Below are 22,904 nucleotides of genomic sequence, written 5' to 3' on the forward strand. Positions count from 1 at the left end.
AGCTTATACAGTTATCGATGTTCGTCATAGTGTCGATAGTCTATAACAATACGCACCCCCAAGTATATAAATATGACACATTCATCATTGTTTTGTCTTTAAGCAATATTTATCTGTTTACGGTAAAAGAAAACGTAAGTATCCACCTTTATTTGTAATTTAATTGATGTACTCACATCGATAACGCCTTAAGTGTGTTGCCATCATGTATCCCAGCGCAAGCTCACGTTCACGCTCTCAACTAACTCAAAGGAAGCTTTCATTCGGTGTTTTTAGATCTGGCAATGCCGGCCGCGTGAATAAAAGTGAGCCGCTTGCGCGAGCTTTCAGCAGTGGTGGTCTGATTCTCGTGTACCTCAACCAAGTAATCGCGTTACGCAGCAAAATGGCATCTTTCATTGGCAAGAAATACAAGCTGGACAAGTCCGAGAACTTCGATGAGTACATGAAGGAGCTGGGTAAGTGATTAGCTAGGATTTTATTAACAGTTAAGTACTGTAATATTGCAAATAGTATTACGTAGTTAATGACACGTGTGGCCGAGAAAGTGGAGTGAGCAAGCAAGAGCGTGAGAAAGAAGCCGAAAAAACACAGCAGAAAAAAAGCCGCTAGCCGGCCGGCAAAAAAAAATTCGCTCTGTGCAGATGTGCAAGAGAAAGAAGATGGGGAGAATCACTGAGAATGAAAAACGTGGTTGCAAAAACATATTAGTTTTTCTACAGTTTTATGCGCTGCTCCACTTTTTGGCAGAGTTACCCGACGAATCAGGTGCAAAGCGCATAAAAGTCATAAACTGCTTATCGGGCAGGAGGTAATGGGTAATGGGTAATGGGGGGCAATAAACTTAAAAACTAATTAAAATTAAGTGTGTACTTTACTCAATGAAGGTTTTCTATTACTGACGACCACCTGAATTGTTAATTACAACATTATACTATACTATTCCATAAGTGCATGCACGTCTGTGCATTTCTTTGTATATTGTATACTCTGTTCTGGAAAAAAAGATTATATATCCCACTAGCAGGGGAATTGCGAATTCCCATCGCTAAAGAGTACAAAAGTAGATAACTAACAGTTTAAATTGATAGATGAAGGTATAGATATTTTCAACGAACCGTTAAAATCCTATTTTTTCCATAAATCACCGTCCAAAAGTCGTAATTTTTCCATTAGATATATATTTGTTAAAGCTTTCGTTTTTGCACCGCAAATGTAGTATTAATCAATCGTGCTTAATTTAAAAAAAGAAACGTGCGCCCAGTCATCCAGTCATTTATTTAGAAACCCGCCGAACTTTGTTCTGTTTAGTCTAGTCTGAGTCCAAGTTGGGGGAGAAATTGGTAATCCGATTCGATACGCATTATGTGACTCGGTTATTTTGTTATTTTCTGCGGTCTTTTGTGGTTGGAGGAAAACTCAAATCACAAACGAGATCTCGTTTTTCAACGTCGAACGACACTTTGAAGAGGTTTGAATTACCGGCTTTTTAAAGAAAATAACTCTCGAAAATGATTGTTGAGACACGTCAATAATACTTGTATTTATCTGATTGAACGGTGTACCCAAAGTATATAGTACAAATGATAAACATTATAGCTACATACATATATGCAGCTCAATGATAATTTAGTTTTGAGATTAGGTATTTTTTTTTTTGCACTTTGCACCTTATCAATATGTTGCTGTATGGCAACAATTAGTGCGATTTTTTTTTTGCGAACTCTTTTCTAATCTATTCCAGTCCAAAGAAGCGATATACAAAAGTTTTTCATTGATTATGCACAGTTGTAAAGGTTCCCACAAATTATCTATAGATAGGAGGCGATGGGAACTTACCGAACCATAAAACACTTGAGACCAAAAGGTTGTCCACTTTTAAAATTGGACAAATACATAATTGAACATAATTGATTTGTCTGTGCTGATGGATAGTCAAAAGGCACAGTTCTTTCTCTCTCTCTCTCTCTCTCTCTCTCTCTTTGTAGAGTTTGCATACGTATTTGCATATGTATGTATACATGTGTGTGCCTTTTATATGTATATCAATATCATGTATACTATATGCTCTTGTGCATTGCGATAAGGTCGCTTGCATTTTACGTTGCTCGTACAGTTTTGCTATATTTAGGCTGACCAATTGATAAGTACCGGAGGCTGTGCGTCCGTCTGCCCCGGTATATCCCCTGGGCCCGTATTGTTAACCTTGAGCATGACTTTCGGTCTGGTCTGGCCCGGGTTATTTGCTGGCAACTTCATAATTTAGCTTTATTATTTCAATTAAATACAATATGATTTGCATTTTGTGTGGGTCTTCAACTTTGACTGGGTAATTCAATTAGTAATTGCCCGATTCTTCAGGCTCTTGGAATGTATATTTGTACAGATTCATATTATTATAGGACACAGCTAAGCTTTTTGAACTGTCGTTGACTAACTATACTATAAACCCGAACCAAGAAACCCAAGATTCGAACTCGCAACTTTTTTAGCCACTAGTGTATATTATGTAGAGCTAGTATATCCAGCTATTTGAAACTAACTTACGCATATCAGTTTTTTATATAAAATATATGTATATTCATTCTGAAATTTCCTAATTTTGTAGGCGTTGGCATGGTACTGCGCAAAATGGGCAACACTGTCAGCCCCACTGTGGAGGTTACCTTGGAGGGTGACACCTACACACTGACCACCACGTCCACATTCAAGACCTCTGCCATTAGCTTTAAACTGGGCGAGGAGTTCGATGAGGAGACTCTGGATGGTCGCAAGGTCAAGAGTGTCATCACCCTCGATGGGAACAAGCTGACACAGGAGCAGAAGGGCGACAAGCCCTCGACCATTGTGCGCGAGTTCACCGACAGTGAACTGATTACCGTAAGTTCAGCCAGACTCTGACTGTACTTTCGATCCTAACTCTCTCTCTCTGTCTCTTTTAATCTCTCTCTTTTACAGACCCTTACCATTGGCAGCGTGAAGAGCGTGCGCGTCTACAAGGCAGTCTGAGCATCTGTTTCGGCTGCAAAACATGACTGAATTATCAACTGTCTAAACTAAATTTGCATTACGAACTAATTCCCAGCTTAGTGACATAATGTTATTAAAAACCATAAAAACCAAACAAAAATATGAAAAGAACTGCACTTTAATTCTAATGTTTATTTATAAACACATGCATATATGCAATATATGCATGTAAATGACATGTGAAAAATTTCAAAATGCATTTGAATAAAATTAATATTTCGCTTTAAGTTTCAAGTTTTTTAAATGGATCTTGTAAATGGTAAACATCAGGATTTAAGGTTAATTTAAAGCAATTTCATTTGAATAGGATTTAATTCACATAATCTATGTCTTCCTAATTATACTGCACAACTGCTAAGCTAAGATCTGATTTATATGGTAATGGAATCGAACCTGGGGTACTTGAGCGGGCCCTTACCACACGTGCTGTATGCTGATATTCGAATTGTATCCGATAATACAAAGTTGGCTTTTGTTCAGGGTCGAAGTATTGTATGTCGGCGGCTTTGCTTGATATTATATCAGGTTTACATGGGAACAAATTCAATTCGTTTATGTGTTTTTTAGCATATTGCAGAAATCTCGAGTTATTCGACACAGCTTTTACCCATAGTAAAAAGTAATGCGGCTCCTACGCAATTCCTGGCGTCACTGTAACTGTTGATGTCAGCACATGAACAGCTTTGTTTGTGTGGGTGAGTCATGCGCAGTTCAGTTATGGGAGGCAACAGTGACTAACCTTACGGCATTTGGTTGCGCTAACAGTTACAGTTTGCCGGTTCTAGTATAGAGTATAGTATCATCCACATGTCTGCTGATTAAATAAGAAGTATGGTAAATAATAAAAAAAATTAAACACTCATACATTATGTGCTATAAACTGATAACAGTTATATCGATTCGTGGGCGAAAGATAAATAACGGTGCATGACTTGAGTTAATCAACAACAACAGCATATCACACGTACACGTGCCTGTGTGTGCGTGCTTGCATTGTGTAATCGCTGCAAAGCTAAAACGAAAAAACTGTTGTCTACTTTGCGGCTGTTTACTGCGCGCTTATTTAAGCACTTAAAAAAAGTCATTTCTGTCTACTCTCCGTTTTTTTAGCGCAAGGGCGAGCTTTTCCAGTTGAAAAAGCTCTGGTAAGTTTGGCAAAACTGGTTTTGCTCATTAAGAGGCGCAAATCTTTTTTTCTGCCGCGTCGTCATAAACGAAAAAATCTAGTATCACGCCATCGCCGTTAATTTAGCTCTCCGCCGTCGCGTCGGCACGCTCTTCCTCTCAAGCTCGCTCGCGCTCTCGCTTTGGCGCTTGATCGCCAGTGAGCAGCAGCAGTTGGTTTGTGTCTGCTTGTTTACAAATGTGCTGCTTATTTGAATTTTTGTAGCTTTCTCTTGTGATTGGAAAATGGAATTTGTTTTTTCCATAGCATGAAGGCAGTTGAGTCGCTGCCTTAGCCGCGAACGCGTCGCCGTCGCATTCCAATCAGCTCATATAGAAACAACCAAAGAGTTCCAGTGCCAAGGCAGTTCGAATATTGCATTTACACAATTATAATTAAGTAAGTTGAATTGAAGCAACAGGCTTAGAATAAGTGCACTGTTTTATTCAATCAGAAATGCCGATCGAATAGCGGCGGCAGCTCTCCAACTAGAAGCTTACTGGAATTGGTATTGCGTGCGTGCGTGTATATGTGTGCGTGCGCTCATTTCCAACGAAAAGTTATCATAAAACTTTGTTTATCTTTATCGGCAATGTTTGAGTTTGTTTAATTGTTATAAATATTGAGCGAAATTCCTGAACATGCAAAATAATTGCTATAGATTCCATAATTTATTATGTGACAGCAAAAATTATATAACAAGAAAAAAAATTGTCAAGTGCAAAAAGCTCAAAAAGCGAATTCTTCTGACATTCCCTTTTCCATCCGTTTCGTTTCGAATCACTCTAATACGATCTTAAGTAATCGCAATCAGTTGCAGATGTTTCAAAAGCATTTGACAGACTCGTATAGACACATTTCTATTCATTATGTATTAGCTCCGACGTCTTATACAACATAGTTTTCAATGTTGAACTTTGATTTCAAGGTGAAAAACGTCGCGATAAAATCAAGAATTGTCACGAAACAAGCAGACGTTATTGATTAGCTATAAACCTAACCTTAACAAAGTTCTTGGAATATATGAGAAAGGGGTATATTGGTTTCGTGAAATACCTACGGGATGAACGTTATTTATTCAATCTGGAGATTCTAAACTTTGGATAACAGTTTTTTGAAGTATTCACATGTGTGTGATACAGTTAAGGAGCTGCTCAGTTAATTATACCCTGAACCCATTAGAAATACGTATAAGGATATATTGTATTTGTGCAAAATCCAAATGTATATAACAGGCAGAAGGAAGCAACTCCGACCCCATGAAGTATATATATTCTTGATCAGCACCAATAGCCGAGTCGATCTAGCCATGTCCGTCTGTCTGTCCTTCCGTCCGTCTGTCCGTATATATGAACGCAAGGATCTCAGAACCTATAAGAGCTAGAGACTTGAAATTTTAGATGTAGGTGCTCCTAGTGCCTGCGCAGATCGTTTTTTTTGTTTCCGATAATGGATAACTTACTCCGTTTCCAAGCAATCGATAAAAATCGATATCGTTATCCTGTTTTTTCGGCAATTTTGGTAAATAATAAGAGCTAGAGTCACCAAACTTGACATATAGCTTCTAAAATAGAATATATATATGCATTTGATGTTGGAAGAAGAGGTTTCAGGGTATCCCCAAGTCGGGAGCTCCTGACTAGAACCTCTTACTTGTTTTATAGGTGCATTAGATAATAACTTTCATATATCAAGACAAATTTATTAGCGTCAATAATTCCTAAAAAGTCACAGCTTGAAAGTCACAGTTACAGTTTTGTTCGGGCATAAATGGTCCATTTCTTGCATGTTCTATGCATCCAATGATAATGTTACCTCCAGAACTTGTTTTCCGAATGTATTTATAGCCTCCCCCTACACACCTCCTGCATACTCGGAACTTGCCCATTTTGACAAGAAACTCCCCTTGAAATGGATTTTTTATTCTATCTAAATTTAGTTCAAACAAACACTGTGCTCTTCAAAATTTGTTGTAGATGAATTTTTGAATTGGTTTTTATTTTGTATAAGCACATAACACCTATGACCACTGCAAAAACCATGTATTACAATAGCTTAATCGCGTTCTTATTCTCCGAACTTCACGGTTATGCTAGGTCAGAGCTTGACATGGATCGCCAAAGACTGTCCACGTTTATGAGCCCCTTCCATGCACGCCCCTGGATGATAAACAGCGGCGCTGCCGCGGCGCCCGGTGGTGGCTCCAAGGGATTGAAGGGTATCATTGCCGGCGGCATAACCGGCGGCATTGAAATCTGCATAACCTATCCCACCGAATACGTGAAGACGCAACTGCAGCTGGACGAGAAGGGCGCCAATAAACGCTACAATGGCATTGTGGATTGCGTGAAGAAGACGGTCCAGCAACGCGGCTTTTTCGGACTCTACCGAGGCCTCAGCGTGCTCATCTACGGCAGCATACCCAAGTCGGCAACCAGGTGAGTTTCCACTCGAGCTCGTAGCTGATGCCAGGCTAAGCGCTTTTAACCCGTTGCAGATTTGGTGCCTTTGAATTCCTGCGCTCCAACTTCGTCGACTCTCAGGGCCAGCTTAGCGGCTCAGGCAAGCTGTTATGCGGCCTGGGGGCTGGTGTGTGTGAGGCCATCATTGCGGTCACGCCCATGGAAACAATTAAGGTGAAGTTTATCAACGATCAGCGCAGTGCGAATCCCAAGTTCAAGGGCTTTGCCCATGGCGTCCGGGAAATTATCAAAACGGAGGGCATCAGCGGCATCTACAAGGGCCTCTCGGCAACCATCATGAAGCAGGGTTCCAATCAGGCCATACGCTTCTTTGTCATGGAATCGTTGAAGGATCTGTATAAGGTAACTTACTACTTGAGATCTGTATTCCATATGAATTATACTTTTAAATCGCTGTTGACAGAAAGATTGATTTGATTTATTACACATTTGTCACATTTTTACCTCTAAAATTCCAAGGTTTGTTTGACCCACCTTTCTAAGATTTCTAATTTACAGGACAATAATTTTCATAATTATGTGATCTCAATTTGCATTTAATAATTGAAAAACACAATTCTAGTATTTTATGACAGCAACTTAGCTTTCTTTTTGAGGTTTTTTAAAGTAATTTTTTGAAAATTTAGAATTTTAAAAATTTGATTCAATTTTATGATAGCATAAAACGCAATATTGAAATCATTTTCTAGTTCTAAATATTAATTGTTTTTACTTATAGGGCTTTCTAATTCTTAACTTCATCCCAGAGTTGATATTATCAGTAATTTTTTCATCAGTAATTTTTTTTGAAAACTTGAAAGAAATTATTTTCTTATTTCTAGGTTTTTTAAATTAATTTTCTGTAAAAATTTAGAATTTAAAAAATTTGTATTAGCATAAAACGCATTATTGAACTTATTTTCTATCTCCAGATATTAAAAGTTCTGACTTATAGGGTTTTCTAGTCTTAACTTCATCCTACATTTTAAATTTTTATAGTGGAAAAAATTTCAATCTGATTTTATCTTTAATCTTTGATCTAATCTTAACTTTTTCCCAGATTTTACACTTTCAATAATTTTTTTTAATCCGGATCGCGATTTTTATGTGTTCGAAAGCATTTCAACCTAGTTTTATCTCTAAAATGTCAAATAACAGATTTAAATATAGTACCCACCTTTAATTCTCTTCTCTGCAGGGCGGTGATCATAAGAAGCCGGTGCCCAAGTTGTTGGTGGGTTTGTTTGGTGCCATTGCGGGAGCCGCATCCGTGTTTGGCAACACACCCTTGGATGTGGTTAAGACCCGTATGCAGGGCCTTGAGGCAGCCAAGTACAAGAGTACGGCGGATTGTGCAATGCAAATATTTAAGAACGAGGGCCTGGCGGCATTCTACAAGGGCACGGTGCCGCGTCTGGGACGCGTGTGCCTGGATGTGGCGATTACGTTCATGATCTACGACTCCTTTATGGATATATTTAACAGGATATGGAAGGGATAAATTTATGGTTAAGTGTTAGTAAACGTCGTGCATGCTAATTTGACCTAGTCAACTATAACAATACTGGATACACACACACACACACACGCACACCCACACCCAAACCAGACATAAAGTTAATTCTGCATGAACATATATAAATTGCGTCAGATCACTTCGCAACGAACTGTAAATAGCCAATAAAATTTAGTGTACAACTGAGAAACGTTTGATTTTCAGAAACTTTGCCCAGGCTCGAAACTAAAACAGTTGCTAACCAAGAGCTAAGATTAAAGAAAATCAAAATCAAATCAAATTAAATAGCTCGAGTAAAATGTTTCACATTTAATTTAAAAGATAGGAGTCCAAGTCAAACACAGACTCGACTGTCTCATTTGTGTAAATGAGTGGCCATTGGTATTATCTAATTAAAGGTTATATATATATATATGAGCTTGCACCATTGGATAGAGAGATTAGGCTAGAACTAGTCCGATAAGCAGTTATCGTACCACGTTCAGTGGAATGGACGCATGTTTGCTGCTGAGTATGCGGGCCAGCGTCTCGTCTAGCGGCGGGCTGAGCTCCTGCCAAATGCATTTGCCAATTAGCGAAATCTCCTCAAGCGGCGGCCTAAAAGCCACCAGCAGATTCAGGCAGATGCCATCGGTGCACTCTTCGCTGCTTGTTGCATGCTCCACGCTGAGCAGGCCGTGTGGCCGATGCTGCGGCAGCTCGGCGCCAAATATTTCAATCATAAATTTACGCAATGTCGAGTGCAGGCTGCGATTCGGATGCAGTTCGACGGTCGGAAAATGATGCGTATTCTTCTCGCTGATGAGTATGTTCATCGAGTTGCTGGCACGTTTTCGCGCCACGGCAAGCACACGCATATAGTTGCGCTTGTGCGGATGACGTGTGGGCAGCACATTGCCATGCCACTGTGGTTGGTGTGGCACATTCGGCTGCTGCTGTGTCTGCTTCTGGTGCTGATGATAGGCGCGTCCGATTTCAATGATGCTCAGTATGTCGTTGGCACGCAGCGGCACCTCTTTGGGATTGCGCAGCCACAGAGCTTGTATTGACTCCGAGTCCGCATCGGCGGGCGTTTTAAGCCGTCCGCCCGTAATGCGACCCGTTAGCACAAAGCGAAACCAGGAGCCACCGGCCGATTCCACGGCCAGCAACGTGGTCAGTTCGCCATTGAGGCCTGTCTCCTCGAACAGCTCACGTGCCGCTGCCTCTGTGATCGACTCGCCCTTTTCCATGCGACCTGCCGGCAGATACCATTTGCCTTATGAAAAGAAAAACAAATCATATTTCATTTCACTTTGCCAAATAACTTGGTTGACTCACCTGCACAGCTGGGCTTGGCCTCCTCGATCATGAGTAGCTCGTCGTGCTCATTGAACAGCACACAGGCCACAATATAGTTGATCGTCTGCCCGACCTGGGGCACAAAGTCGGCCGTCGCCGATGGCTGCACGCCTTGCGCCTCGGCCGTGGCAAACTGCTCTTTCAGCGAGAAATCGCATAGTTCTGCTGTTATATCGCCCAGATCTTTGGCGTTCAATATGCTGCGCACTTTCTCCTCAATTGAAGACATCTTGTTTGTGTATATAAAAACAATATATATATATATATATATATATATATATATATATATATATATATAGGATATATATGGTTATGTGTGGCCTAATGTGAAAGCGGATTTAGAACATTTTTCTTCTTTAATTTTTTTTGGGTGGACTGACAAACTTACTTTTAGCACAAAATTCCGTGGCGTAATGACTCAATTGGAGAAACATGCTCGGCCAGGGCTATGCATATAGCAAAAATTTATGCAAATTATGAATTCTTAAAGCGCGAGAGTATCGAGAAACGCACTCAAGAGTGGGCAAGATGTGACTGGCCAATAAAGACGGCTAAAGACAGCAATCAGCGTGCTTGATTTTCGTTGTTGTTGTTGCTGTTGTGGCACACAGGTGCTTAGTAGTCTGCTAACAACACAACACACAAACGCGGCAACGTATTTGGCCTGTATTTTTCTATTGATATCGAATAGATGTCAAAAACAACAACAACAACAAGAACAGCAACAAAAAGCCGCAAGACTGGTTTTACACCATGGAGAGAAAGTGCATTGGAATGCTTGTGTCGCGGCTGCTCGCTCTGTTTTTCCTGCTGCTGCACATCAGTTAGAACATGTAATTGCTGCACAGCTGGCAGCCAATTATTTCGCACATAAACTGAGCACAAACATACACAATTAGTTATTTCTTTAATTACAAATCTGTGGTATTTGTGTTATGGCAGTATTCGATAGTCTGGCAACACTCTACACTTGTTTACAATTGTGAGGAAGTGTGACCGTTTCCTTGTTTTGCCAAAAATACCTCAAAAATATACCAAAAATTGGTATTGACTGAAAACAGCTGTTTGGCATTTGGCTCAGCGCTTTAAAGGGTGCCTCAAGTTAATTATATCGTTATTTTTTTAAAAGTACTCTTTTTTTTATAGGTTAAAAGTACTCATTTTTTATAGGGGTGGCTGCACACCTACACACATATGATCTGACAATAACAATCATTCAATTTCTATTGAAAATTAGCTAGCTAAACAGCAAAAGGGCGGCACACTTGATAGATTAATGCAATTTTGGTAAATAAATGTGTTGTTGTATTTAACATTACGCACTTATTGTGAAGGCGAGCAACCGGAAAGTACGCCACTGATTGCTGGCAATAAAATTTGAATGCGGAAATTCCATTGTTTACCCAAATCGATCATCATTAAAAGCGTTTGCCATTGCGAGCATTGCGAATTGCTCGAATCCGTGTTGTATACTTAACATAGTCATTGTGCTGTGGGTGGTCCCAAGAGCACAGGGCGGCCCCATTGTAGGTAATTCAATTTTTTTTCGGGATGAATGCTCGATACCTTATTAGCAGGCTGGCTGCTGTGTGTGTGTGTTGGAGAGAGTGTGTGGGTGTGAGTGTCTGTTTTCAAGAAGCCGCAGCTTGTTTATGTATGAAACATATATGTTTATTTATGTATGTATATGTGGGCCATATAAGACTTTGTCATTACATTGTTAATTTGTTTTAGTTGTTTTTTTAATTTCCTTAGAGACTCGCAAAACTCATAGAAGCGTGCTTGTGCACGTGTGTGCGTGTGTGTTTGTGTGTAAGTTTGAGTGTGTGCCCTAATGTACTGAGTGTGGGTGGTAATAAGAGCCAAAGTAAAATGCTGATAAAGTGGTGAATGCTGTGTGTGTTCGGAATGCGTTGCGAGTGTTCGGCGCGATGCGATGACAAGCAGAAGCGAACACAAAACGTTCATTTCCCACAAGCGCCATTATTCGTTAAAACCCGTAAATTTTGCTCGAAGCTAACACACGCTCACCCACACACACGCATGCTTCTGGCAGCAACAACAACAACGAAAACAACTAGCAGGCAAGAAGCTGCTGCTAAACACGAATATAATGTTTAAAATGTTTATTATGTGTGTGCAAGTGACGCGCGCTGCCAGTGAGACCAGTCGCGGCCAGACAAGCACTCACATATGCTTGGCCATATAACTGTATTACATGCCAGCATATATGTATATATGTGTGATTCTTCTTTTTGCCGGCAGCGACATTGACGCCGCATGTGAAACAAGTAGCCCAAATAAACCGCAATAAGCTTTTGTCACGATTAACAAGGCTTACGCAAATGCGAGAGCGAATGAGTGTGAGTGAGTGAGTAAATGCGTGTGTGGTTGAGCATAATTACATGCACATCGTTAGACGTCTCTCTGTGTTAGTGGTTGTGCGTATATGTGTGCGTGTGTCTTAGCCATATTTTAGATTAATGATGGCGTCGACTCGTATTAGGCAAATGAAGAAATCGACAGCGACAGGCCTTTGCGGTGCTGTGTGGTGGGTGGTGCGGTCCTCCTGGGCTGCCGCTTCTCTCAGCATATCCGCTAACAAATTTGCCACAACAATAAGTGCATATCATTATGCTGATTTAAGTGGCAGCACGGCACGTAGCAACCGCCACACATATCTATAGCAAGTTATTACGCGCACACCTGACCCACGCCCACACATACACATACACTCACACACAACAACAACAATAACACACTTTGTATATATTATACTTGGGTAGCTATGAGTATGCATGCAAGTGGGTACATAAATCTTTGTTTAAAGACACATGCACAATGTAAGTTAAATTGGCAATAACGTGCTTTTCTTTTATACGCCAGCTACAGACACACACAAACACATACACACACACACACACACACACACACATGCATATGTAACGGCATAACGGTAACGGAACCTTGTTTGCAAGGAAGTAACAACCTGTTTTCACCCCATGTAGTGGGTTTCGCTTTTATGTGCGCCCTGCCTTGCCTCGCCACGACTTTTCTATCCGCTATCCCGCCTCCCTCTCGCCGCCGCGCCCTGATCCGCAGCGCCTTGGCTAGGAACTGTAACGTTGCCTGGCAAGGGGGGTTTATTTTTTGGTGGAGCCTGTTTTGGGCACGTTTACGGGGCGTTGCTGTTACTCCTGTTATGCTTTAATTATGCCCTTGTCAAAAGGTGGGTACGGCGCCCGGTTGCCCAGAACTTCGCTACTTTTGTTATGCACACACACACACGCACACACACACACACACACACACAAACACAAACACACACACACACACACACACACACACACACACACACACAGGCATATGTATATATATATATATATATATACATATATATACATATAGTTATGTATGCTATTCATGTCGACGTCCAGGCGAGTTTGTCCACAGAAAACGCAAACATGGCCAAGTTTGCTAGAATAAAATGAAACCAACGAAAATAAAAAATTAAATTGAAATAAAAATAACAAAACACATTTATACAAACATACATTAAAATTTTCAAGTACTAATTGGTAGCTTGAGCTACAAACATTTTGCCATTTTTATGAGGCAGTCAACCAACAGTTTTTTCCCATAGAAAACCAGGCGAATTTCTAAAGAGTTATTTCACGGTTGACTGCTGTATAAAAGAGAAAAAAGTTAACAAAGGAAATATTTTCAGATATGAAGAAGAGTTAAGTGAATTTATTTTCATTGCATTTTATTGTCTAATAGCATTTTATCATGCTGTAAATTAGTGGCAATGTGCAACAAAGATGCTCTAGACATGCAGGAATTGTTTGCCAAACCAATTTCTACCTTGCCTTTAGTTACAAAAAGTAATTTTCAGGAACCCATTTTTTTTCTATTGTGTAACATAATTTAATAGGATACTTAAGCTAAATATAAGATAATCAATATGTTGTCTCATTTAAGTGTTAATATTCATGGGGTATTCTGTGCAAACATATTTAATACTTTCTTCAAATTAAAACATCTTCAACTAACTAATCAGCAAACGTTTTTTTTGGCTTAGGTTAGACAAGGGTCGCAGTTCAAGTAAATAAAATCTGGCTGATAAACACATTGTCGCGCCGACCAAATTTTAACCAAATATTGGCCAAACAGACCCCAACTGCCAAATCTCTTTGTGACAACTTAAATGTGCGTATAAGTATATTTCCGTCCCCTTCGTTGCGGTTTGTATTTGGTTTGGTTCTAGGGGCTTATTGCGATGTTACAGATTTGTTTGCATTTCATTTATGAGAAGCCCTCAGCGCATCCAACAAGCGGATTCCAAGGCGTAAGCGCATTCCGATGTGCGATTATGCTCGGAATTGCGTGTGGGCCAATTGCTGCAGATGATATGTGGATATGTGTGGTTGTATATAGTATACAGATATTTATATATGCATATGTATATATACATACATAGTTGTATATCTGTATATCTGTGGACACGCACTTCTGGGATCTGCTAGGAAGCTGCCCGCTTAACAAATAGAAATTATAGAAAATAAAATTTAAGAAAAATTTTTGATAAAGTTCTTTCAGCTTAAGAATATTCTCAATTTTGACAAAGTTTGTGCTTGATTTCAGTCGGAATTGCGTGGTAGAATTTTTCTCTAAGTGTAATTAATAGAAGAAAATTATAGAATAATAGGTAATTATTTTACTTGATTTCAAACAAAAATTCACATTTTGGACTGTTTATAAATTCGATGCACATATTTAAGTCCAAATGTATTTATTTTGTTTGCAAAAATTTGCTTTGCCCGGCAAAAGATTTTTATACCCTTTCAGAAGGTATTATAATTTTGTCGTGAAATGTGTAACGCATAGAAGGAGACATCTCCGACCCCATAAAGTATATATATTCTTGATCAGCATCAACAGCCGAGTCGATAGAGCCATGTCCATCTGTCCGTCTGTCTGTTTCTATGCGAACTAGTCTCTCAGTTTTAAAGCTATCTTAATGAAATTTTTCAGAAGTCCGTCTTTCTGTTGCACGCAGCACATATGTGAAAACCAGCTGGATAGCACTATATCATATAGCTGCCATAGGAATGATCGGTCGGAAATTAAGTTATTGTATGAAAAAATATTTTGTTTATCAAGATATTTTGACCAAGCTCGGCATTTATTAGTTTTACTTTACTCCTCATATATATGCAAAATCCTATTAAGATCGGACCACTATATCATATAGCTGCGATAGGAACGATCGGTCGAAAATTGAGTTTTTGTATGAAAAAACATTTTGTTTATCAAGATATCTTGACCAAACTCGGCATTAACTATTTTCCCTGTGCTTCTTAGATACGAGCAAAGCACTATAAGCATTATGAAAAGGTTGGGCCTGCAATGGTATTAGATCTTCGGCGTGCCGAAGATAGCCTTTCTTTCTCGTTATAATTAAAAGAAGATATTTTGGACAAAAGGTGGGAGCACAATTGAGCCGAAGTTAGTTGAAAGTCTGAAGGGGTTGTACGTTCTGAGAAGCTGTTCGATCGTTTGTAGTGACTTCACTGTACTTGCATTTAAAACGGGTAATGACTGTTTTTAAGATGTTTTTGTAAAGAAAATAAGCATTTTGGGGCAAAAGTTGTCAACAAAATTGGGCCGAAGCAAATTAATTGTCACAAGGAGTTGTGCGCTGCGCTGAGCTGTTCGTTCTTAAAGGTTTCACTGTACGTGTACTCCATATTGGCAACGGCTGTTTATAAATTTCTTGTTTCAAAAGTTGGCCACAAAATTTAGCAGCAGCAAATTCATTGCTCCAAGGAGTTGTGCGCTGTAAGGAGCTGTTCGTTCTTAAAGGATTCACTGTACTTGCATTCAATACTGGCAATGGCATGTTGATACGCAACGGTTGGTCTTTGCGGGGGCAAAACATAATCTTATCGCAGAAAGCGTGCGCTTATCTCATTAAATGTCAGGAGACGCCATTGAATCATTTTACAAATGGCTGACTACATGTCGCATATGAATGCGGGCGGTGGGGCATGGCCGTCTGGGCGAGCACTTGAGCTACGCACACACAAACACACACACACAGAGAGTCACACATATATGCACTAACACACGCACAGCGCAATTGCTGACAAATGAGATAATTTACACGCTGAAATGAAGCCCATAAAGGCTCATTTAAAATTCAGCGGCGTCTGGGGCATAATTTTTTTCCTGCTTTTTCCGCTGCTTCCTCTACATCTTTTCTATATATGTATGTGTATGTATCTGTGTTTGTATATATATTTTCTTCCTTTTCTATGTTGTTTCGCTCCTGCATTCAGCTCTAGCATTTTACTTTGCTTTTTGTGCTTAATGGTTTTGTGCCATGACATACGTGGCTGGATATTAAAATGGGTGCCCCTCCTCTGCCCCTCCGCCTTCCTAGAGGTAGGACGAGAGCCAGAGCAGAACCAGAAGCTTTGCTTTGGCCGTGGCAAATGGCCTGGGGCACGACAGAAAATCTTTATTAGCATACGGCATAAAAATTTATTAAAGATGAACGCGGCCAAATGAAAAGCGCGTCAAGGATATTCGAGTGGGCTTTTTAGTTAGCTCTTACAGTTAGCCTCTGCGCGGCTGCGGGTTTTCAGTATTCCTTTTTATTATAAATCGATTTGAAGACTTTGATTAAACCGTAGAGCACAAAAACTGGGAGACTTCCCCTTGTTAGCTATTTAGTTTTTGTTCTGTTTTGTATTTTGTTTTTATTTGCTGAGATTTTGTTTTTTTTTTCTGTTATTTTTGTTATTGTTATTTTGTTTGTGGGCTGGTTTTTATGTTGCTCAACTTAATTTTATACAAATGACCTAAGGTCATATCACCATTTATATCCGTCAATCCCTTTTTGGTATAAGTTTTATATTTGCTTCGTTTTTCTTGATGGTTTGTATTATGTTTTTTTTTTTATATTTTATTTGTGTCCACTTTCTTGTTTTGTGTCTTCAGTCTCTGTGCCGGCTTTTAAGGGCATTTTTATGTTCGCTTGAAGCGCCAACTAACGGCGAGCTGGCCCTAAAAGCCTTTAGCCAAATATCTTCAAGCGACAGACAGTCGTATATAGTACATATATATACAATATATATATGTATATAAACTTAAGTATATATGCTACAAACATATATGTATGCTTATGTAAATAAACAAAACGCAGCATTTGTTTGTGTTTGAGAGCAGAGTTTCGGTAAGCGACACCGGAATGCCAATAGAACAAGTGAGAATGGTGTGCGTGCTCGACGAACAGATGCCCTATAATCAGTTGGAAAGTGGCTTAACTACTCGCTTATTTTATGAATAGAGAATGTACTACTTCTGTACTTATATGAATATAAAAAGAAATATATATAGATTATATGCGAGAGACTAGCAGACTTTAAGCTTCAAATTTTGTTTTTAAATATGTTGTAATTATTTTCGAGTGTGTGAAAAAAACTGTAGGAAAAATATCTTGTATGCAGCCGAAAGAAAGAAGAAATTAATTATATTTAATAAGAATAAATAACTACATATTATAATTTGTGATAAACTCTTGCACGGGTTAATATATAAAAGGTTATGACTATATCATAGCAAAAAATATATTAACTATATAGTTTGGGAGATGAAACTGCCTGCTTAACAACCATATACCATTCCAAGTGAATCACATGTTCACAGGGTATAAAAAGTAAATCCGAAGCCACTTGCGAAAATGAATGGAAAATGTCAGGATGAGAGTGTGGTATACCACAGCGAAAGAGCACATATAAATATAGATGCAGATTGAGAGATAGGGAAAGCAGGAGCAGAAGCTGGAGCCGGAGGAGGAACTGGCACAAACAGCTAAAGGGAAAAAGGGGTGCCAAAAGCAACCAATGGCCTAAGTTTGGCCTAAGTCGAAAGTATTTCCTGGTTATTCAGCTCCAAAGAGCCAAGTAGTCCGGCAATTGAGTTATATTTGATGCATATCAGATGCTTAATGTCCAAGTCTAAAAGGAGACGCAGACAAAAAGTCCTTTTGGCCCATACGTCGTATGTGTGTGCTCTATGTAAATGCTCCCGCGGGGTGAATGGGCAGCGGGGGGAGAGTGCGGGAGCCTGTGCGGGGAATTCAATTCAGTGTTGGACAGTTAAGCTCAAGTGGAAAAAGGATACGAATGCTACAAAGTCGAAGGGATATATATGTATGTAAATATTTATATGACACACACGCGCATGGCACATGCATATTCCATTAATTATTATATATGCATGCCTTATATGCAGATTTCTTTGTTTTGGCCATAACATAAATCATTATTAAGCGGAAAGGCAATAGTAAAGTTTAACTGACCATGTGACATTTAAGTAGTTTGTGAGCCACAGTAAGAGGGCCGTTAACAAATCAAATAATCGTTAAAGGATGTTGCAAAAACATTTTAAATAAATCAGACGCCTAATGACATATGCATAACAACAACTATGTCGACAAGTGGGACAAAAATATGGAGGAGGCAAAGCTTATCAGCAGAACTGAGCGAAGGAATAAATAACTGAAATAAAGTAGTCTTTATATGAAAACTCGCAATTCGCAAGCTGAATGTCCTATTATTTTAAGTCTAATAAATATTCAAGGCTATAGACCTTAAGAATTTGTGGCACCCGCTGCAAAGGCCTTGAAATAAGTCAAGCTTATGCAAAGAAAACTTTTGCAGCTGCCAGTGAAATGTTAAGGATGCGACACAAAGCAGACACAAAGGCGCACTCTCTCTTTTGAGCGTTTTAATACGAAAGGGAGGGAGAGAGGTGGAGAGAAAGAGAGAGAGAGAGAGTGGGAGCGATAGAGAGGGAGAAGAGTAAGCACAACTGCATGCATTACCTGGCAGGCTGCACTCTTCTAGCAAACAATAAAATATGAAATTTAAATGGAGAGACAGTGGCAGGTTATAAATTGCGAAGATATCAGCTTGACAGCGTGAAAGCATCGGATTCAACCTCATTTAACTTTGTAGTACTTTGTTTGAAAGCTTTTTATAGCCAATACAAAATAATTGAAATGATTGAATGCTGCCCTCATCCATGGCTAAGCACTAGCTGCAATAAAACTGAAAGTGCTTTTTAATACACTTCGTTCCGCTGCGATTGGAAATTTACATTGAGCCGTCGTTATCGACGGGGATGGCAAGTGCTGATTCTATTTGGCCTCGACAAGGAAATATTTTCCCTAATGAATTGCTGGCATTAGCTCGACGGGCTCGACTTTTGCATGTAAATCAAATTGGGTAGTCCTAGAAAATCAGACATGAAAATCGATAGAAAAACATGAGCCTTACCAAGTGCTTGACAGCATTTCAACAGCCTTGAGGCAGCATCCAGACTAACTGAAGGTGAGTTAAATGGCAGCTGATGCGATGCGATGCGATGTTGATGCGACGCACACACTCACACACGTACACAAACACACCTGTGCGTATGGGTGACATTTTAAGATATATATAAAAGGGAATTCTTGATTTGTATGCTAAAGGTCAAAGGGTGCAAGTTAGCTATGCTCTTTGATATGGTTTTGAAGCTAGTTAAAAGTCTCTAAACACCTCCAATAAGAGCTTATGCACTGAGCTAAAAATTGGTTGACAAATAGGTTGACTTCTATGTTCTATGTTCTATGTTCTATGTTCTATGTTCTATGTTCTATGTTCTATGTTCTATGTTCTATGTTCTATGTTCTATGTTCTATGTTCTATGTTCTATGTTCTATGTTCTATGTTCTATGTTCTATGTTCTATGTTCTATGTTCTATGTTCTATGTTCTATGTTCTATGTTCTATGTTCTATGTTCTATGTTCTATGTTCTATGTTCTATGTTCTATGTTCTATGTTCTATGTTCTATGTTCTATGTTCTATGTTCTATGTTCTATGTTCTATGTTCTATGTTCTATGTTCTATGTTCTATGTTCTATGTTCTATGTTCTATGTTCTATGTTCTATGTTCTATGTTCTATGTTCTATGTTCTATGTTCTATGTTCTATGTTCTATGTTCTATGTTCTATGTTCTATGTTCTATGTTCTATGTTCTATGTTCTATGTTCTATGTTCTATGTTCTATGTTCTATGTTCTATGTTCTATGTTCTATGTTCTATGTTCTATGTTCTATGTTCTATGTTCTATGTTCTATGTTCTATGTTCTATGTTCTATGTTCTATGTTCTATGTTCTATGTTCTATGTTCTATGTTCTATGTTCTATGTTCTATGTTCTATGTTCTATGTTCTATGTTCTATGTTCTATGTTCTATGTTCTATGTTCTATGTTCTATGTTCTATGTTCTATGTTCTATGTTCTATGTTCTATGTTCTATGTTCTATGTTCTATGTTCCATAGTATACTCTACATTCTATATCTCAACTTTTTTCGAGTGTTTGTATAGCACGTAATGCACACCCATCGATAAGCATGGTGGCAACCGCTGTGGCCGAGGCTGATGCCCCAATCGGTTGCACATCTAAATCCACCTCAAATTGAATAATGAACGCAAAGTGACTGAGTGGCCGCCGCCCATTGCTATCGCTCAATGAAATGCATTAAATCAGGGCATCGTTGAAAGCAACTTCTGGTCGCCAGTCCTTAGACCCCCAACCCCTAATCCTCAACTCCAAGTCCCGCTTCGACAACAATAGCAGCAGCAACAGCAGCAGCAGCAGCGAGCGGACAGGTGCCCCAAAAAGTAGGCAACGAAATGGTAATTCACGAAATGTGAGCGACGCACACCCCCCTGCCAACCCCCAACGCCCAACGCCCAACCCCCACCCATCTAACACTTTGAGTCCCATTCGCTTAGCTGTAAACATCAATTATGGCGCCCCCAAAACTATTCACGCGATTAGCCGCGTTTTCTAGTTATTGGGTAATAGCCATTGCCAGTTGTCGGTTTTTGGGTAGCCAACACAGGGGTTATTTGGTGGGTGGAGGAAGGGGAGTGGGGTACTTCTAGACGTATAGGCGCAAGCAAATTTCAGCGTTACGCTGAATTGAATTAACGGGTCCGGTTGTGCCGTTCCTAGCTGTAAATTTTACAACGGTGCATCTGATAAACGTGGCCGTGCCGACATGCGGGCCCATAAAAAGGCTGAGCCAGTGAGTCAGCAGCCGTCGGGGCCGAAGAGTTATATCAAATGTTGAAACCTGTGCGAAAAACAGAGCGAAATGTAAAACAGACAACGCTCGCGTTTTTCTTTCTCTCTCTCTGTATGTGTGTGTGTGTGTGTGCTTGGTGTGCGTGTGTAAATTTGCTGTGCTGTGCTTTGCTTCTGGCCCGGTCTTAAAAGCGAAAAGCCATTTGTATTCATTTGAAATTAATTTAGCATTCATGCAAGGCCCAAGACGCGCCAGCCGCAAGAGGCGCAACATCAGCAACGGCACCAGCAGGGGGTTGCAGGGGGTTCGCAGAGGGGTTGGGCGAGGGGCCCACAGTATCTGGAGCAGTAGCTGTAGCAATATATGGCGCCTAAGCAATGGATAAATACGTGTACGTGGTATACATTTTGCCCGCAATACAAAAGACGAGCCAAACAATTTGCTCCTAGAGCCGCGTCGTTTGCGCCTTCGCTTATCGATAAGCAGTAGATGCCCTCCATTCCCCCTGCCCGCCCGCCAATGATTGCACAATTGAAACTACCGGCTGCCAGGTTGGAGGCACAAGCTATGAGCCTCGTGCCTCGAGACGTGCGCCTGCTCTACTAATTTTAACAAATTAATTGGCAACAATAAATATACTGGCAAAAAGGTGCGCAGATAGCATCTCTCATGGGTTTTAAAGGAATGCGTCACTTCCTACTCGGCAGCGGGGCGGGTTGCAGCTATAGATTGCTCCACTAATTTGATTCGCTCAATGACAGACGCTTAAGCACCACTGTACAGCTAATATATTTAAGATACCCGGCAGTAATAGCAGCCTATAGACTGCGAGGGCTGAGTTGTTCAGCCTTAACCTCACCTTTAATAAACCTTGACTACGAGAATATATGAAATTAGATGGAGATTATCCTTTTAGCTGGAAAATATAATTACTAACATATAAATAAATCGTATTTAGGTGTGCATTGGTTAAAGATTTACTCTTATAGACATTTAAATAAGTATATATGTATACTAATAAGCAGACAAAAGTGATCGACAAGTTAGAAATTCATAAGAATCACATAGTAGGGCATTTAAAAATACTTTCTTTTTAATTGGCAGCGCAGCGGAAAGTTCTTAATTGCGTTTGCTAAAACTTAACATATATACATGTAAGCATACATACACACACCCCCACACATTCACATATACAAGATACAAGAACCAAGTTTCTTAGATTGCTAACACAGCTTGTTAATATAGCACTCACAATCAGAGCATTTAAACCTGTAGATCGTAGTCGAATTCATGAGAATCGCATAGTAGGGCTTCATGCAAAAATACGTTTAGTTTTTTTTCATTCATTTTGCAGCGCAGCGCAGGAAAGCAAACTTGGTCTGCGACTGGCATAAGAGGAAAGCATACAAACATAAACACGTAGATACACACATATGTACATAAATACGTTTGTACAGTTCTAAAATGATATGAAGTCTGAGAAACTTATGAAAGCGTCAAGGCAGATATAAAACTTTATAAAACTTTAAATCTATCAATCATAACAAAAATACCAACTAAATAAACCTAATCAAGCAAGTTTGTTGCTGCAAAAGCTGTTGCATTAGATGAATATATACCTTCTTTTCCTTTCATGTATATATATATATATATATATATATATATATATATATATATATATATATATATATATGTATATATATAAAGGAGATGGTATTAACAGCAGCTTAAAACACGATTAGCTTTAGAAAATTTAACATTTTGCAAGCTTAACCAAAATGATGTGTAAACTAAACACTGCTTAGAGCAAACAAAGCATGCGTAAATTTGAATTTAAATTTATTAAAAAATAAATTTTTGCTTTTCTTTTCAAACTTTTTACCGCAACTAAAGCACTTGCCTTGTGCAGAAGCGCATTATATGAAAAATAAATTTGTATTTCTGCAGCTGCCACAACAATCAAAAATGCCAAAAATAGTTTTTATTGTGCCACAAAGCATTGTGCTATATATATATATAAAAATATAAATTTATAAACTTATATTATTTGGTCAAGGGAATCGTGAACTTGAAGCGCTCGAGTGCCCCAATTGTCCGCTAGGTGTCGCACTCTGGCATTTATACATTGTTCCCACACAGAATTTACATTCAGCAGCGCACCGAGCGTTTTTCTAGTCAAGCACTCTTGACCGAACATTTTGGCACTTTATTTATTAGCTTGTAAGCCGCGCGTTGAAATG

The 22,904-nt window shown here is 39.3% G+C and overlaps 3 protein-coding genes and 1 long non-coding RNA gene across 5 annotated transcripts; 3 read left to right on the plus strand and 1 right to left on the minus strand.

The window, feature by feature from the left end:
* Positions 1 to 323: 323 nt before the first annotated feature.
* On the plus strand, positions 324 to 3,163 carry LOC115767920 (fatty acid-binding protein, muscle). The gene is made up of 3 exons (XM_030712289.1): positions 324 to 458; positions 2,609 to 2,880; positions 2,959 to 3,163. The coding sequence occupies exons 1-3, from the start codon at positions 386 to 388 to the stop codon at positions 3,007 to 3,009; spliced, it is 396 nt and encodes a 131-aa protein (XP_030568149.1). The 5' UTR covers positions 324 to 385; the 3' UTR covers positions 3,010 to 3,163.
* Positions 3,164 to 4,497: 1,334 nt separating this feature from the next.
* On the plus strand, positions 4,498 to 8,370 carry LOC115767892 (putative tricarboxylate transport protein, mitochondrial). Of its 2 annotated transcripts, XM_030712261.1 has the most exons (4): positions 4,498 to 4,594; positions 6,292 to 6,633; positions 6,693 to 7,020; positions 7,856 to 8,370. In XM_030712261.1, exons 2-4 carry the CDS (start codon positions 6,305 to 6,307, stop codon positions 8,156 to 8,158), a joined length of 960 nt encoding a protein of 319 aa, XP_030568121.1. In that variant the 5' UTR covers positions 4,498 to 4,594; positions 6,292 to 6,304; the 3' UTR covers positions 8,159 to 8,370. The 2 variants fall into 2 exon arrangements, with proteins under 2 accessions (XP_030568121.1, XP_030568120.1); XM_030712260.1 differs by lacking the exon at positions 4,498 to 4,594 and having other exon boundaries at positions 6,141 to 6,633; positions 7,856 to 8,369.
* Positions 8,371 to 8,460: 90 nt separating this feature from the next.
* Positions 8,461 to 9,743, minus strand: LOC115767893 (8-oxo-dGDP phosphatase NUDT18). The gene is made up of 2 exons (XM_030712262.1): positions 9,494 to 9,743; positions 8,461 to 9,431 (listed from the first exon to the last, which is right to left on the minus strand). The coding sequence occupies exons 1-2, from the start codon at positions 9,741 to 9,743 to the stop codon at positions 8,641 to 8,643; spliced, it is 1,041 nt and encodes a 346-aa protein (XP_030568122.1). The 3' UTR covers positions 8,461 to 8,640.
* Positions 9,744 to 15,166: 5,423 nt separating this feature from the next.
* Positions 15,167 to 15,975, plus strand: LOC115767927. The gene is made up of 3 exons (XR_004018449.1): positions 15,167 to 15,249; positions 15,303 to 15,430; positions 15,856 to 15,975. It is a non-coding gene; the product is annotated as an uncharacterized LOC115767927 (long non-coding RNA).
* The last annotated feature ends 6,929 nt before the right edge of the window (positions 15,976 to 22,904 follow it).

This window comes from Drosophila novamexicana, unplaced genomic scaffold (assembly GCF_003285875.2).
Source record: "Drosophila novamexicana strain 15010-1031.04,08,12 unplaced genomic scaffold, DnovRS2.1 tig00001488-arrow-arrow-pilon, whole genome shotgun sequence".
NCBI lineage: Eukaryota > Metazoa > Arthropoda > Insecta > Diptera > Drosophilidae > Drosophila > Drosophila novamexicana.

What these genes read in the sequence shown, in the direction of transcription:
- LOC115767893 (XM_030712262.1), bottom strand. Translation starts at nt 9,743, where the DNA reads ATGTCTTCAATTGAGGAGAAAGTGCGCAGCATATTGAACGCCAAAGAT. An exon ending in GGCCAAGCCCAGCTGTGCAG is followed by an intron (nt 9,432 to 9,493) that starts GTGAGTCAACCA and finishes TCTTTTCATAAG; the next exon opens with GCAAATGGTATCTGCCGGCA.
- LOC115767920 (XM_030712289.1), top strand. Translation starts at nt 386, where the DNA reads ATGGCATCTTTCATTGGCAAGAAATACAAGCTGGACAAGTCCGAGAAC. An exon ending in TGAGTACATGAAGGAGCTGG is followed by an intron (nt 459 to 2,608) that starts GTAAGTGATTAG and finishes CTAATTTTGTAG; the next exon opens with GCGTTGGCATGGTACTGCGC. An exon ending in CCGACAGTGAACTGATTACC is followed by an intron (nt 2,881 to 2,958) that starts GTAAGTTCAGCC and finishes TCTCTTTTACAG; the next exon opens with ACCCTTACCATTGGCAGCGT.
- LOC115767892 (XM_030712260.1), top strand. Translation starts at nt 6,218, where the DNA reads ATGACCACTGCAAAAACCATGTATTACAATAGCTTAATCGCGTTCTTA. An exon ending in ATACCCAAGTCGGCAACCAG is followed by an intron (nt 6,634 to 6,692) that starts GTGAGTTTCCAC and finishes AACCCGTTGCAG; the next exon opens with ATTTGGTGCCTTTGAATTCC. An exon ending in CGTTGAAGGATCTGTATAAG is followed by an intron (nt 7,021 to 7,855) that starts GTAACTTACTAC and finishes TCTTCTCTGCAG; the next exon opens with GGCGGTGATCATAAGAAGCC.